Source organism: Phytophthora sojae (assembly GCF_000149755.1).
Source record: "Phytophthora sojae unplaced genomic scaffold PHYSOscaffold_8, whole genome shotgun sequence".
Lineage (NCBI taxonomy): Eukaryota > Oomycota > Peronosporomycetes > Peronosporales > Peronosporaceae > Phytophthora > Phytophthora sojae.
The window spans coordinates 1940580-1952820 of record NW_009258122.1 but is presented as its reverse complement, the minus strand read 5'-3'; the positions used below and the strand labels follow the sequence as shown (position 1 = coordinate 1952820).

The following is a 12241-nucleotide window of genomic DNA, read 5'->3' as shown; positions in this document are numbered from 1 at the left end:
CCATCTTCGCGCAGTACCCGTTGCACTACGTGCTGTCCCCCCCCCCAAGGCACGGATACTCTGGCGCCTGATACAGCCGAAGAAACTCGTGCAGGATCATTGAGTTCGAACAAGCATCCGTCTCCAGGACAGCTAGTGCTCGTGTAACCGGTTTCGTCAGCCGAACGACAACCTTCGCCTTGATCCAAAACTGCTTATCGTTGACAATACCTTGAACTTCGTCCAGCTTCACCTGACTCTCTTTGTCCGTGTAGCGCTTCATAAGCTCCGAGTCCGCCAAAGCTGCCTTCAGCGTTGTCTTGTTGCGAACGACGCTCTTGATGCATTTTTCTTGAGCGTACCATCTCGTTGACACAGGGACCGCTAACTCGCCTGCCCTTCTGGCTTTTTGTAGCTGGCGCCGGTAACGCCGAACTTGATCGAGCAGCAGGTGTCTAGCGCGCACAAACTTGACGATCTTGATGGCCTTCTTCAGCACGTCTCCAAACAACTTGATCTTGAAGATATCTTTCAGGAGCAGGTTCATGGCGTGCGCCGAGCATCCGTTGAAGACCACGCTTGGGTGCTTAGCTTCAACCAGTCGGCCAGCCTTTTTCATGTTGGCTGCGTTGTTCGACACAATGGGGGAGACTTTGCCAGCGCCGGCCACGCCTTCTACCTCAGCAATGACTCGCAGAAGCTCCGATGCCATGTAGTCCCCCGTGTGTGCTTCAGAACCCGTAGTACCCGATGACCACATCATTGGACGCATGGCGGGTGACCACAACACGTAGTTCACGATACTCTCGTGGTTTACGTTGAACCAGCCGTCAGTGATGATAACCAGAAACGTTTGCTTTGAAAGAAGCTCAGCCAGGTTGGCCTTCTCCAGTTCATAGGCTTTAACGAGCAGGGTGGTCGCTAGCGCCTGCCGGGTTGGGAGCTTCAACGCAGGAGTCAGACGCTTAAACAGCTTGCGCATGTACGCATTCTCGATCGCGCGGAACGGGATTCCAGCAGTGTAGAAGACCATCGCGATGTCCAGATGAATGCTTGATTCCTCCTCCTTGCTGAGTACGATTGGGGAATTTGTTGCTGGAGAGCCACTGTAGCTTGTGCGACGGCTCTTCGACGGCGAAAACATCCCAGGCCTTGCCTTACGCTTCTTCTGCGCGTCGTACGTTGCCCAGGTGGCCTTCGTTGTCGCTGGGGCTCTGGAGCAGAAGCGGATATGTGGATAGGGATGACGGCCGCGCTGGGCATTCATGATCAATGCACCGCAGTGACGGCACGACACATCGGGGTGGGGCTTCGTCGGCTTGTGTAGCCCGTAGGAAGTTGACTTGTGAAGCAAAGACTTGCGGGGATTTCGAGACGTGCTGCGCGTAGCGTACGAGTAAGGAGAAGATGGTGGATGTGGTCGAGCAACCTAAAGTCTACACTGTATGCCCTTGGCAGCATTCCCCTGCACTCGGTCAGACAGCGCGGGAAGCCTTAAGCACGGCCCCCATCGAGGTATTCGAAGCGCTTAAAAGTGGAGTGTGTGAAGGTCAACTTCAAGGGGATAAGTACCTCGATAATTACGAAAGTGACCGCACCATTTTTCATCTCGCAGAAAATATTTAACGTATTTAACGTTGAAAACATTGTTTGCAATCATAGCTATTAACTCATTTTTAGCAGCATAACAACTCTAGTCCAGTGCCATTGCTCTGCGGCTGATATGTCAGTGGACAACGGCAACTCCTTGAAGCGCACCAAACATCGGCCATGATGACTCTGGCAGTCAAACGGGTCAAGCTGAGCTGAGCTGACTCAATTGCCCTCGCCGACGGTCTCGTCGAGGTCTCGTCGCTCGAGGCGCCATGGACACGAGCGGCCCACGACTGAAGTCACGCCGGGCACGTCTGTACAGTAGATGTATGTCAGGTTTGCCCGCGTTGGACCGAGAAGCAGCTCCGAGCTGCGAACCGCAGCAGTGCGGCGGCAGCACGCACGCCGCAAGGTTCCTCGTCTCCGCGAAACTCGAAGGGACCGGCCAGCCTCGAGGCCACGGTTCGTCCGCACTGTGGTCCCTGCGGACCGCAGGGACCGCAAAGCGGAGACCGCTGGATATCCAAGTTGAAGTGGACGGGGATGTGCCCCAAGCGGGCGCGCAATCAGCAAATTATATCAGTCTGTTTAACAGGTCTTGGATAACAGAGGTACTATCGATCACGTACGTGAAGAATCATGCTTCAAGGCAGGATATGCAATGTAGCAGGAGTCGTAAGCTCGACGAATGTTGTCGCCCAGGGAAGGCGCCAGCTGGTTGTCATTGTCGTCATGGCGGTCAGCGCGTTTGCACTTCGGTTGCCGGCGATTTAGTTTAACAGCCTCTTGGTGCTGCAGCCTACAGGCAGCCGACATGGCAACCCTCGCCGACGGCAAGCTTCTTTGCTGCTGCTGCGGCTGCGGCTGCACGGCTCGTGGCGTGCCACTGCTGTCGCGCCGCGAACCGAACGTTGGCCCGGCCACGCGGGGGTCTTCAACACCATCAACCCAGGCGTCCGGGCCGCAGCCTGTGACTGGTCCTCCCACTCTCGCTCGCTCTGCTCCAAGTCTCCAGTCCGCGGGTGACAAGCATGCTTCGGCGCGCGGTTGAACGGCTGGCCGGCCATAAAGTTTCCGCCGGCATTGCTCACCTGTGCTTGACCTACGGCAAACTGGAAATTCGCCACCGCCACGGCTGCAATTATGGCTTCCTTTTCTTGCCGTAAGCTGGGTGCTCCTGTCTTCCTGTCTTCATGTCGCCGCGCCTCCGAGCGGCATGAGCGCCCCGCGAGGCTTTGCGCCGCGGCCAGGGTATCCGGCGGATCGGAGACCGAAACGCCCGGCCACGCACGCGGGGCGTCGCTGATTGGCGCAAAAGCGACTTGGGGTTTCTGCGGAAGTTGCACCCCATACAAACTTCAAGAGAGCGGCCTGGTCGAGGTTTCAGTATGGGCCGCCCAGACTCTCGTCGACCGACGCCCAGTGCGGAATTTGCGACAGCGAACGCAGAAGCCCCCCCCCTGGAGAGAGAGAACGCCCTCCCCCCGCTAGCCCCCACACAGAGCACCATGACCACCAACTACACGGTACGACGGCTGCGGCCGCACGAGGCGCACCCTGCCGACGCCGCTAATTAACGCGTTGTCGTGTCCACAGACGTGGAAGATCGATGAGGAGGTGAAGATCCGCGTGACGGAGTCGGGCGCCGGCGCGCGCCCCGCCATCACGGCCCCGCAGGCCTTCCAGAACACGCTGGCCAAGTACGGCTCGGCCAACGCGCTGCACTTCAAGAAGGACGGCGAGTGGTACGTTGTTAGTCATGCGGGGAGTGGGGGAGTCCGCAGCTGTTTAACACTCTCTTGCCTTGGATCGCTTTCCTGCAGGACGTCGTACTCGTTCCAGACGTACTACGACAAGTGCTGCCAGTTCGCCAAGTCGCTGCTGCACGTCGGCCTCGAGCGCTACCAGGGCGTGAGCATCATCGGCTTCAACTCGCCCGAGTGGGCCATCGCCGACGTCGGCGCCATCTTTGCCGGCGGTGTGGCTGCGGGTATTTACACGACCAACAACCCCAAGGCCTGCGAGTTCATCGCCAAGCACTCGGACTCCGGCGTCGTCGTCTGCGACGGCATGAAGCAGCTGGAGAAGTTCCTGGCCATCGAGAAGAACCTCCCCAAGCTCAAGGCCCTCGTGGTCTGGAACGACGTCGTCCCGGAGGGCATCCAGAGCAACGTGCCCGTGTACTCGTTCGAGGACTTCATGGAGCTCGGCAAGGACGTCAAGGACGAGACGCTCAAGGAGATCATGGACTCGCAGAAGCCGGGCAACTGCTGCACGCTTATCTACACGTCCGGCACGACCGGCGACCCGAAGGCCGTCATGATCTCGCACGACAACGTGGTGTGGACGATCATGAGCGTGATTGGCATGATCAAGCGCAACTTCAACCACCAGATGCACAACGGCGACCGCCTTGTTAGCTACCTGCCGATGTCGCACGTTGCCGCTCAGCTGATTGACATATGGCTGCCCATTTGCGGCGGTCTGCAGATCTACTTCGCCCAGCCGGACGCCCTCAAGGGTTCTCTGGGTGTGACGCTCAAGGAGACGCGCCCCACGTTCTTCTTCGGTGTGCCCCGCGTGTGGGAGAAGATCGCCGAGAAGATGTGGTCGATCTCGGCCCAGACCACGGGCATCAAGAAGCGCATTGCGACCTGGGCGAAGGACAAGGCCGCGCAGAAGACGGAGCTGGCGCAGTACGGCAACTCCGGTGGTGCCCCGTGCGGTTTCGGTGTCGCCAACGCGGTTGTGCTCATGCGTGTGAAGGAGGCGCTTGGCCTGGACCAGTGCATTGCCAGCTTCAGCGGCGCTGCCCCCATCAGTCGCGAGGTTGTGGAGTACTTCGGCTCTCTGGACCTACCCGTGTACGAGTTCTTCGGTCAGAGTGAGGCGTGCGGCCCGCAGACGTGCAGCATGCAGGGCAACTGGAAGATCAGCACGTGCGGCCGTACGATTGACGGCTCGGAGACCAAGGTGGTGCCCGGCACGGAGGAGCTTATCTTCGGTGGCCGTAACATTATGATGGGCTACTTGAAGGGCGAGCAGCAGACCAAGGATACGATTGACGAGGACGGCTGGCTGCACTCGGGTGACTGCGGTAAGATCGACGAGGACGGTTTCATGACGATCACGGGCCGTATCAAGGAGCTGATTATCACTGCCGGTGGCGAGAACGTGCCGCCTGTCATCATTGAGGACACCATCAAGGAGGAGCTGCCCCTGCTGTCGAACGTCGTGGTTATTGGCGACCGCCGCAAGTTCCTGACGGCGCTGTTCACGCTGCGCGTGAAGGTTGACAAGGAGGGCCACCCCACGGACGCCCTCGACGAGAAGGCGCTCAGCGTTCTGAAGGAGATCGGCAGCTCGGCCACGACGGTTGCGGAGGCCCGCGCTGATGAGAAGGTGAAGGCGTACCTGGACGGCGGTCTGAAGCGTGCCAACGGCCGCGCTACGTCGCGTGCGCAGAACATTGGCAAGTACACTGTGCTGGACCACGACTTCTCCATCAACGGCAACGAGCTGACCCCTACGCTCAAGCTGAAGCGCAAGGTTGTGTACGAGAAGTACGAGTCGGTGATCGAGGGCATGTACGCGTAAATGCTGTCCCCATCTATGCCATAGAGTATGGCCACTTCCCGAGTTGATACGTGAGCGAGCAAGAGCGTGTCCGTGTCTTCCAGGACATTGCGTTGCGCCAGTACCATCGCGCGTTTAAGAATCTACGCGAGGATTGTCGAGACCACCGACGATGTACACGCGTGCGCGCGTGCGGGTCGTGTTGCGGCACCCTGCGACGGTTGTGCCGCGTCTTAGCTGCATGTGGACTTCATTTTTCTAGGTAGCTCGCTTGTGCTCGCGACTAAGTAAAGGGAGTATAAGCAAAACTTCGTGCACGTCTTGTTACGGTACGCCAATGCAGCAGCAGCCAGCGGGGTGATGCCTCCCCTCGGGAGAAGGAGCCTATGCGCGCTTGCTCTTCTGACGCAGCCTGAGCTGCTGCTCCTGCAGTTCGTTGTTCCTCTGGATGGCCTCGTAAATGGCAACCAGCACGATTACCACCGCCATCATCAGCACGTGCGAAACATTGAACTTGAATGACGACGCCTTGCCTGCAGGTGGCAGATAACAAAGCCCGTCAGCTTCTAAACCCTCTAGCATATCAATAGCTTCTTCTGTCGTACCCAGCACTTGCTCCAGAGCGTAGCGCAGCTTGTCGGCGTCTACAGAGCGGGGAAGCAGCACAACAAACAGTCAGCAATTGGATAGTACATGTAAGCTTGGCAGAGTCTGCTGCTGTAAGCTCACAAGGCTTGAGCGACTGCACAGCGGGGATCGTCATGTAGCCCTTGAGGTCTGCGGATTCGACACGACGTTAGATAGAGAGAAGCACGATAAGCACGAGATACGCGGCCGACGCACTCATGGTGAGGAAGCGGAAGACGTTCTGGAAGTTGAAGAGCGTCAGCCCCGACACCAGCAGCAGCACAGGCGGCAGCAGCAGCAGCTGGAGAGCGCTCAGGTTCAGGATCATCTTGGCTTCTTCGGTCGATTTTCAAGTAAAAAAAAAAGCGAGGTAGTCCTCGACGGAGTGACCATTCACCCCACCATAATGACATTGATTGCCAGAGTGATTGTCACTTCAACTTCCGCATTCCTTCGGCGACCAGCGTCCTCGTCCGCGATGCAGCCGCCGAATCGCTCCCTGCAGACGCTCCCAGCCGACTTGCAGCTTGTCAGCTCGCTCCTCAACTATAATATCTCGCGGCTCATGCTGAACGTGGAGCAGCTGAACGCCAAGCTCCCGCGTATCGCTCGAGGCTTGCAGTTCCTGCGCGAGGACACGACCAACCACCCAGATGACGACGAGCGACGCCGACGCAACTGCCGGGCGAGCGAGCTGCTTCACGCCCAGATCACCGAGACGGAGGCGGGGATCGCCCAAGCACACGAAGATTGCTGCCGATTAGAGGCCCTGGTTGATGTCTACCAAGTGTTGGTGACGCACACTTAAGACCTAGCACAGTGACCACGTGCCTCCGCCCGATAATGTTGAGGCATAGGTGTTTAATTTAACGAGCCGAAGACGGATCCACCGTCCTCTTTGGCGTCACAAGTCACCGTTGGCCCATTCAAATACCTGGTCTGTTTTGTTGCGTGCTGCAGTCGAATGGTGAAGCAATGGCTACATCCGTTTTGTGGGCCGGTAGTCTCTCAGACCCAGGTTTGACTTGCTGTTTACACGCTTGTTTCTCGACTTTTGCATCTGCGTCCTCAGCTTATCACCTCCACCTTTGCAGACTCGAAGGCAAAAGACGCCCTTGACACAGCTCAAGATATATAAGTACGATTCCAGCCTCCTCATCTCTTTCATCCGATAACATCACCTCAACTTCTGCCCAGTCCATCCATGTGATGCTCCAACGACGCGCGATACACCTCCATCGGCAGCCACGGCAAGGGCTCTCTTCCGTCTCGGCATGGAGCTCATCTGAATCAATGCAGCATCAATCTAGAATCTGTAAGTCTCCAGCTGGGATCTGGATCAGCATCTAGCATCTGTATCTTTCCAGCTCGAGCTGTGGTCCACCCCGTGTCCCATACAAACGCCCATACAAAATCGCGCGCGAAACCCACCGCGGAGCTCCAAATAGCAAATTACCGTCAAGAGGCAGAGCTCAGCTTAGCGGAGATCGTCGCGCCCTCTCCTCCCCAGGCCCATGCAGACCCCGCAGCGCGACCGCGGCACGGGCGGCGGAGGCGACGGCTTCGGCGGTGGCGACGGCGGGCCGCTGCACCTGACGCCCGCGCCCTCGCGCGACAACTCGACGCTGCTGCGCGAGCAGGAGGCGGAGCGCGAGCGGCTGCGCATGGACAATTTCAACCAGGCGCTGCGCATCAACTTCCTGGAGGAGCGGCTGCTGCGCATGAAGCAGGGCACGGACTTCTGCAGCGAGGACCTGGAGAGCGAGCTGGCGCAGCTGCGCATCACGCTGGAGGAGCGCGACCACGAGCTGCGCCAGCGCAACTTCAGCATGATCCGCGCCACGGAGGCCATCGACATGCTCAACGCGCAGCTGCACGAGGCGCAGGCGGTGGCCGCGCGCGCGCGTGAGGAGGCTCAGCGAGAGGCGGAGGCGCAGCTGCACCAGCACCTCGAGGAGCGCGGCGGCGTGGACGCCGAGACGGCCGAGCGCTGGCGCCTCGAGCTCGAGGCAGCGGTCAGCAGCGAGCAGCAGAGCCAGCAGAGGCTGCAGGAGCTGGAGCAGGAGCTGCAAAAGCAGCGCGAGGCTGTGACCACGCTCACCACGCAACTGCAGGACGTGCAGGACGCCCGCGCCAGAGACCAGCGAGACGTGGAGCTCCGCAGCCAGAGAGAGCAGCAGAACATGCAGCAGGTCGAGATGGCCAACGTCAAGGCGCTGGCCGAGGCTGAGCACTGGAAGGCGCTCAGCAAGCAGCGCGAGGAGCAGCTCACGGCGCTGCAGCTGCAGACGGAGACCATGAGGCAGGAGAAGCAGGCGCAGGACGCGCGCTTTCAGGCTAAGCTCAAGCGGATGGAGGAGCAGGTCCAGCACCAGATGGAGCAGCTGCAGCGCGAGAGCGAGAACTACCGCGCGGAGCACACGCGGCTCCTGACGGACCGAGAGAAGACGCACTTTGACAAGGAGCGTCTTGCCATGGAGAACGAGAGCATCAAGCAGGAGCGCGCCAGACTTCAGGCCGAGATGGAGCGCATGACCAAGGAGAGGCAGCAGCTGGCTGGTGAGACGGAGAGACTGCGACTGCAGAACGTGAAGCTGACAGCCGCTTGCGAAGAGCAGAACAAGTCTCTGGAAAGCTACCGGGCGGATCGCGAGGCTGCTATGGATACGATCCACCAGCTCGAGTCGGAGCTGCACCAACGTCGGAAGCTGGAAAATGAGCACGAATTGACGCTGAAGACGGTGGAGAGTCGGTTGGAGCTCGCGGAGGCTGAGGCTCGTAGGATGAAGGAGCAGTGCGACTTGGCTGAGTCCCGTTGCCAGCAAACATCCAATGAACGGTTGCTGGCGCTGGAGAAAGACCGACAGGCTATGGAGGAGGACAACCGGCGTCTTCGTGCTGAGCTATCGGACTTCCAGTTGGATCTGGAAGCTATGGAGCGGAAATTCCAGGCGAGCGAGGAGAAGTTTTCGAATGAGGCGGCGAATGCACAGGAGCAGCGCCAGCACCTTTCGGCGTACGAGGAGGAACTGGAGAGGCAGTCTGCTCAAGTGCAGGAGTACCAGAACCAACTTGCGAGCTACGAAGATGAGCTAGGTCGCCGGGCAGCACGTCTGCAAGATCTCGAACGCCAGCTGGCAGAAGCGGTCTCGACTAGTTCCTCGACGAGTACCGCAGCACGGCAGCAGCAAATGGAGTGGCAGAATCAGTTTGCTATGGAAAAGAGTGCGCTGTTACGACAGCTGGACGAGGAGCGTCAGCGGGTGAAAGAGGTGGAGCGAACGGCATCTTCCCTACAATTGGAGAGTACTTCGGCCCAGAGAGAGCTCGAAGCTGTGGAAACGGAGCTTCGATCGCTTTTGCTGAGTCGCAACCGTGCTTTTAGCGACGGCCGAAACCAGACGGTGGTGAATCTCGCTAGGGAGGCTATCTCCAATTTGAAGAATGAGTTTAAGGAGGAGGCGGCTGCGATGCAGACGCGCTGGAAGCAGGAGACGTCCCTGATGGCCTCCAAACTTGATCGGCTGTCCACTCAATTGCGCTCCAGCCAAAGCAAACTGGAAGTCCTGCAACGCTCGTCTCTGCACACGAAGGACTCAAAGCAGTCATTGGAGAAGACGTGGTCTGTTCGATATGAGGAGCTACGTCTGGAAAAAGAGATTGAGCGGCGGACACTTGAAGAGGAGATCAGTTACTTCCAATCCAAGGCAGCAGACGCAGAGGCGGCTCTTTCTCGAGCAACAAGCGAACTTCAGACGCTGAAGAGAGACCAAAAGAGTTCGCGCGAGACATCACAGCGTGACTACCAGGCACTTGAAGAAGAAGTCAATTACTTCCAAGCCAAGGCAACGGAGGCAGAGGAGGCTCTTTCTCGGACGAGAGGCGAGCTTCAGGCGTTGAAGAGGGATCGATCTGGTTCTCGTCAAGCACCACAGCGTGACTTCCAGGCTCTTGAAGAGGAAGTTAACTTCTTCCAAGCCAAGGCAGCAGATGCAGAGGAGGCGCTCTCCCGAGTAACCAGTGAACTTCAGACTCTGAAGAGGGACCGGGAGGGCTCGCGTGAGGAATCCCAGCGAGAACTTCAGGCCCTTGAAGAGGAGATCAACTTCTTTCAAGCTAAGGCGACCGATGCAGAGGAGGCGCTATCTCGGGTGACTAGCGAGCTTCAGACTCTGAAGAGGGATCGGAAGGGTTCGCGTGAGGAATCGCAGCAAGACTACCACGGTCTTAAAGAGAGCAACCGCCTGCTGTTTGAAGAAGTGCAGGAGCGTCGACGATCCGCCGAGCATGCTCGCAAGCAGTACATGCAAGCAATCCGCGAGAACAAGGAGCTGTTAAAGGCCATTGAAATGTACAAGGACGCAATCGCTGGCCGCGACAAGGACATCGACAAGTACAAATCTGCGGTGATGAAGTACGCTCAGCAGCTGCAGCGACGTGTCGAGTTCGGCGAGGTGAAGCAAACGTTGCTGGAGCAGCTCGAGCAAACCCAGTACATGATTACCGAGACCTACAAGCGATGGGAGGACAGCCCAATCGTTCGGGGACCGATTGTTAATGCCGGTCGTAACGTGGAGAGTTACGAAGCGGCTATTCTGCAGCTGGATGAGTACATCGGGCGGATGCAGTTAGTGTCGAAGCGCTGGGGCGAGTTCATGGCCCAGTCTCAAGAACTGCAGCGGCGGTACGGCGATGCGTGGAAATCGACGTCTCGTGGATTTGATCGCAAGAAGGAGCAACCTCGCTGGGTGGACGATGTCGAGCGGAAGTGCTCTCGGCTTCTTGCTGAGGCTGTGCGCGTGTCCGAAGCAATGAGCGAGGTGGTGAGCAACATTGCCGGTGTGCTTCAGAAAGAGCGCGACGACAAGAAGCGCATCGAGAAGGAGCGTGCGATTGCAGTCGACAACAACGCCTCGGTGAAGCGGCGAGAGGACGCGCCATCAAAGTGGTCGCCTCTGGACGCCGAGTTCTTCGACGAACGCGATGGCACACCGCGGTCGCGAAGTGCCAGCCAGCCGCAGTTCGAGAGCCCAGTCAAGTCCCATGTCCAGAACGGTTTCGATGCGTCGCGCCGCAACTCGAAGACGTCAAGTTCAGCTCACCGAAATGTGAACGCCTTGTACCGCAGCTCGCTCTCCTCGCTTGGTCGCGTGGGCGTGAAGGTGCAAGACCTGGAGAAGGAGCTGCGGAATGCTCGCGACTAACCCAACTGTCGTCTAAATAGCCTGCTAGAGTCGTGCTGCTCCTTGGGGGCAGCAGTATATTATAGTGACGCTCGCGAGTGGTGCTCGACGAAGAAGATATGTACTCAGTAGTCAACCATATAAATCAACACGCGAACCCCAAAATGCGGCGTCATTTTCCCCACTTCAAGTTAGTATCTTTTGATTGGCAAGGAGTGATGGTCACTATGTTGAAGTGGACTCGCCACTCACTCACTCCCGGAAAGTCCGACAAGCCCCAGCACCAAGCACTACAGCATCGGCCATGGACGAGAACATGCAAGGCGCCACGCAGCCTCTTCCCAGGACTCTGGGCGAGCAGGCGGCCAGGTTTGCAGAGCTGCAGCACGAGAACTTCAACCTCAAGATGCGCGTGAGTTACCTGGAGGACAAGCTGCTGCAGTATCTCGGGAACGGCGCGACGACCCTGGCCAGTGAAGAGCTGGAGGCCGAGGTGATTCAGCTACGCAGAGCGCTGGATGAACGCGATCACCAACTAGCAGAGCAAAACGCGTCGATGGCTCGAGCCAACGAGGCGATTGACGCGTTGATGCAGCAGCTTCGCGAGTCGCAGGCGAGAATTCCACAACGAGGCGAGGTGGGACAGCCCGGTCTTGCGGTACAGAACGCTGTTCAAGCAGCTCAGCGCCGAGTGTACGAGCTGGAAGAGGAAGCGGAGAGGCTGAGTCTGGAGCTGCAGGAGGCTCACAGCGCCCATCAGAGAGATCTGGGCACCTCGGAGCAGTGGAGGCAGCGCTACCTGGAAACGTTGGAGTACCTCAAGAGGGAGGGCATCAAGGCCCTGCATGAAGTGAAGCACTTGAGAGCCTTGAACAACTCCAAGGACGAGATGCTGGCTAGGTCACGAGAGCTGCTGGCGGACGCTCGTCAGCAAAAGCGGCGGCAAGGCAGTGAATTCATCATCAGGCTCAGAAGGTTCAGTGAGGAGGCCAAGCAGTTGGGAGAGCAGGAAGAACGGCTGCATGCCAAGTACCAGGCAGACTACGCGAGACTGGAGAGCGACTGGATGAACGACCAGACTGGGCTTGTGCAGCAAAACGAGTTCTTCCGCGACGAGATCGCTTCTCTGCGAAGGTGAGAAGCCCTGAAGACCCGGTCGCGAAACAACCGACTAATCATTTAGTGCCCCAGTGAGATGAGCCTCAAAATGTTTTCCTTCGAAGCCAGCTATTGACGAGCGACGTCAGCACACCACTGCGCTACTACATTTCAAGTTAGCATCT

At 58.3% G+C, this 12241-nt stretch overlaps 3 protein-coding genes across 3 annotated transcripts; 2 read left to right on the top strand and 1 right to left on the bottom strand.

The window, feature by feature from the left end:
• Nucleotides 1-73: 73 nt before the first annotated feature.
• On the bottom strand, nt 74-592 carry PHYSODRAFT_443679 (hypothetical protein; the record flags this gene model as incomplete). Its single annotated transcript, XM_009535398.1, has 2 exons — nt 74-265; nt 356-592. Coding segments are annotated over 2 exons (429 nt in total), but the record flags the coding sequence as incomplete, so codon positions are not given.
• A 2415-nt stretch (nt 593-3007) lies between these two features.
• Nucleotides 3008-7932, top strand: PHYSODRAFT_355310 (hypothetical protein). Its single transcript, XM_009535397.1, has 3 exons — nt 3008-3098; nt 3169-3317; nt 3396-7932. Exons 1-3 carry the CDS (start codon nt 3081-3083, stop codon nt 5167-5169), a joined length of 1941 nt encoding a protein of 646 aa, XP_009533692.1. The 5' UTR covers nt 3008-3080; the 3' UTR covers nt 5170-7932.
• A 3047-nt stretch (nt 7933-10979) lies between these two features.
• PHYSODRAFT_347597 (hypothetical protein) lies at nt 10980-12096 on the top strand (the record flags this gene model as incomplete). The annotated part of the gene is made up of 1 exon (XM_009535396.1): nt 10980-12096. Exon 1 carries the CDS (start codon nt 11263-11265, stop codon nt 12094-12096), a length of 834 nt encoding a protein of 277 aa, XP_009533691.1. The 5' UTR covers nt 10980-11262.
• Nucleotides 12097-12241: the final 145 nt, after the last annotated feature.

What these genes read in the sequence shown, in the direction of transcription:
- PHYSODRAFT_355310 (XM_009535397.1), top strand. An exon ending in TTCAAGAAGGACGGCGAGTG is followed by an intron (nt 3,318 to 3,395) that starts GTACGTTGTTAG and finishes GCTTTCCTGCAG; the next exon opens with GACGTCGTACTCGTTCCAGA.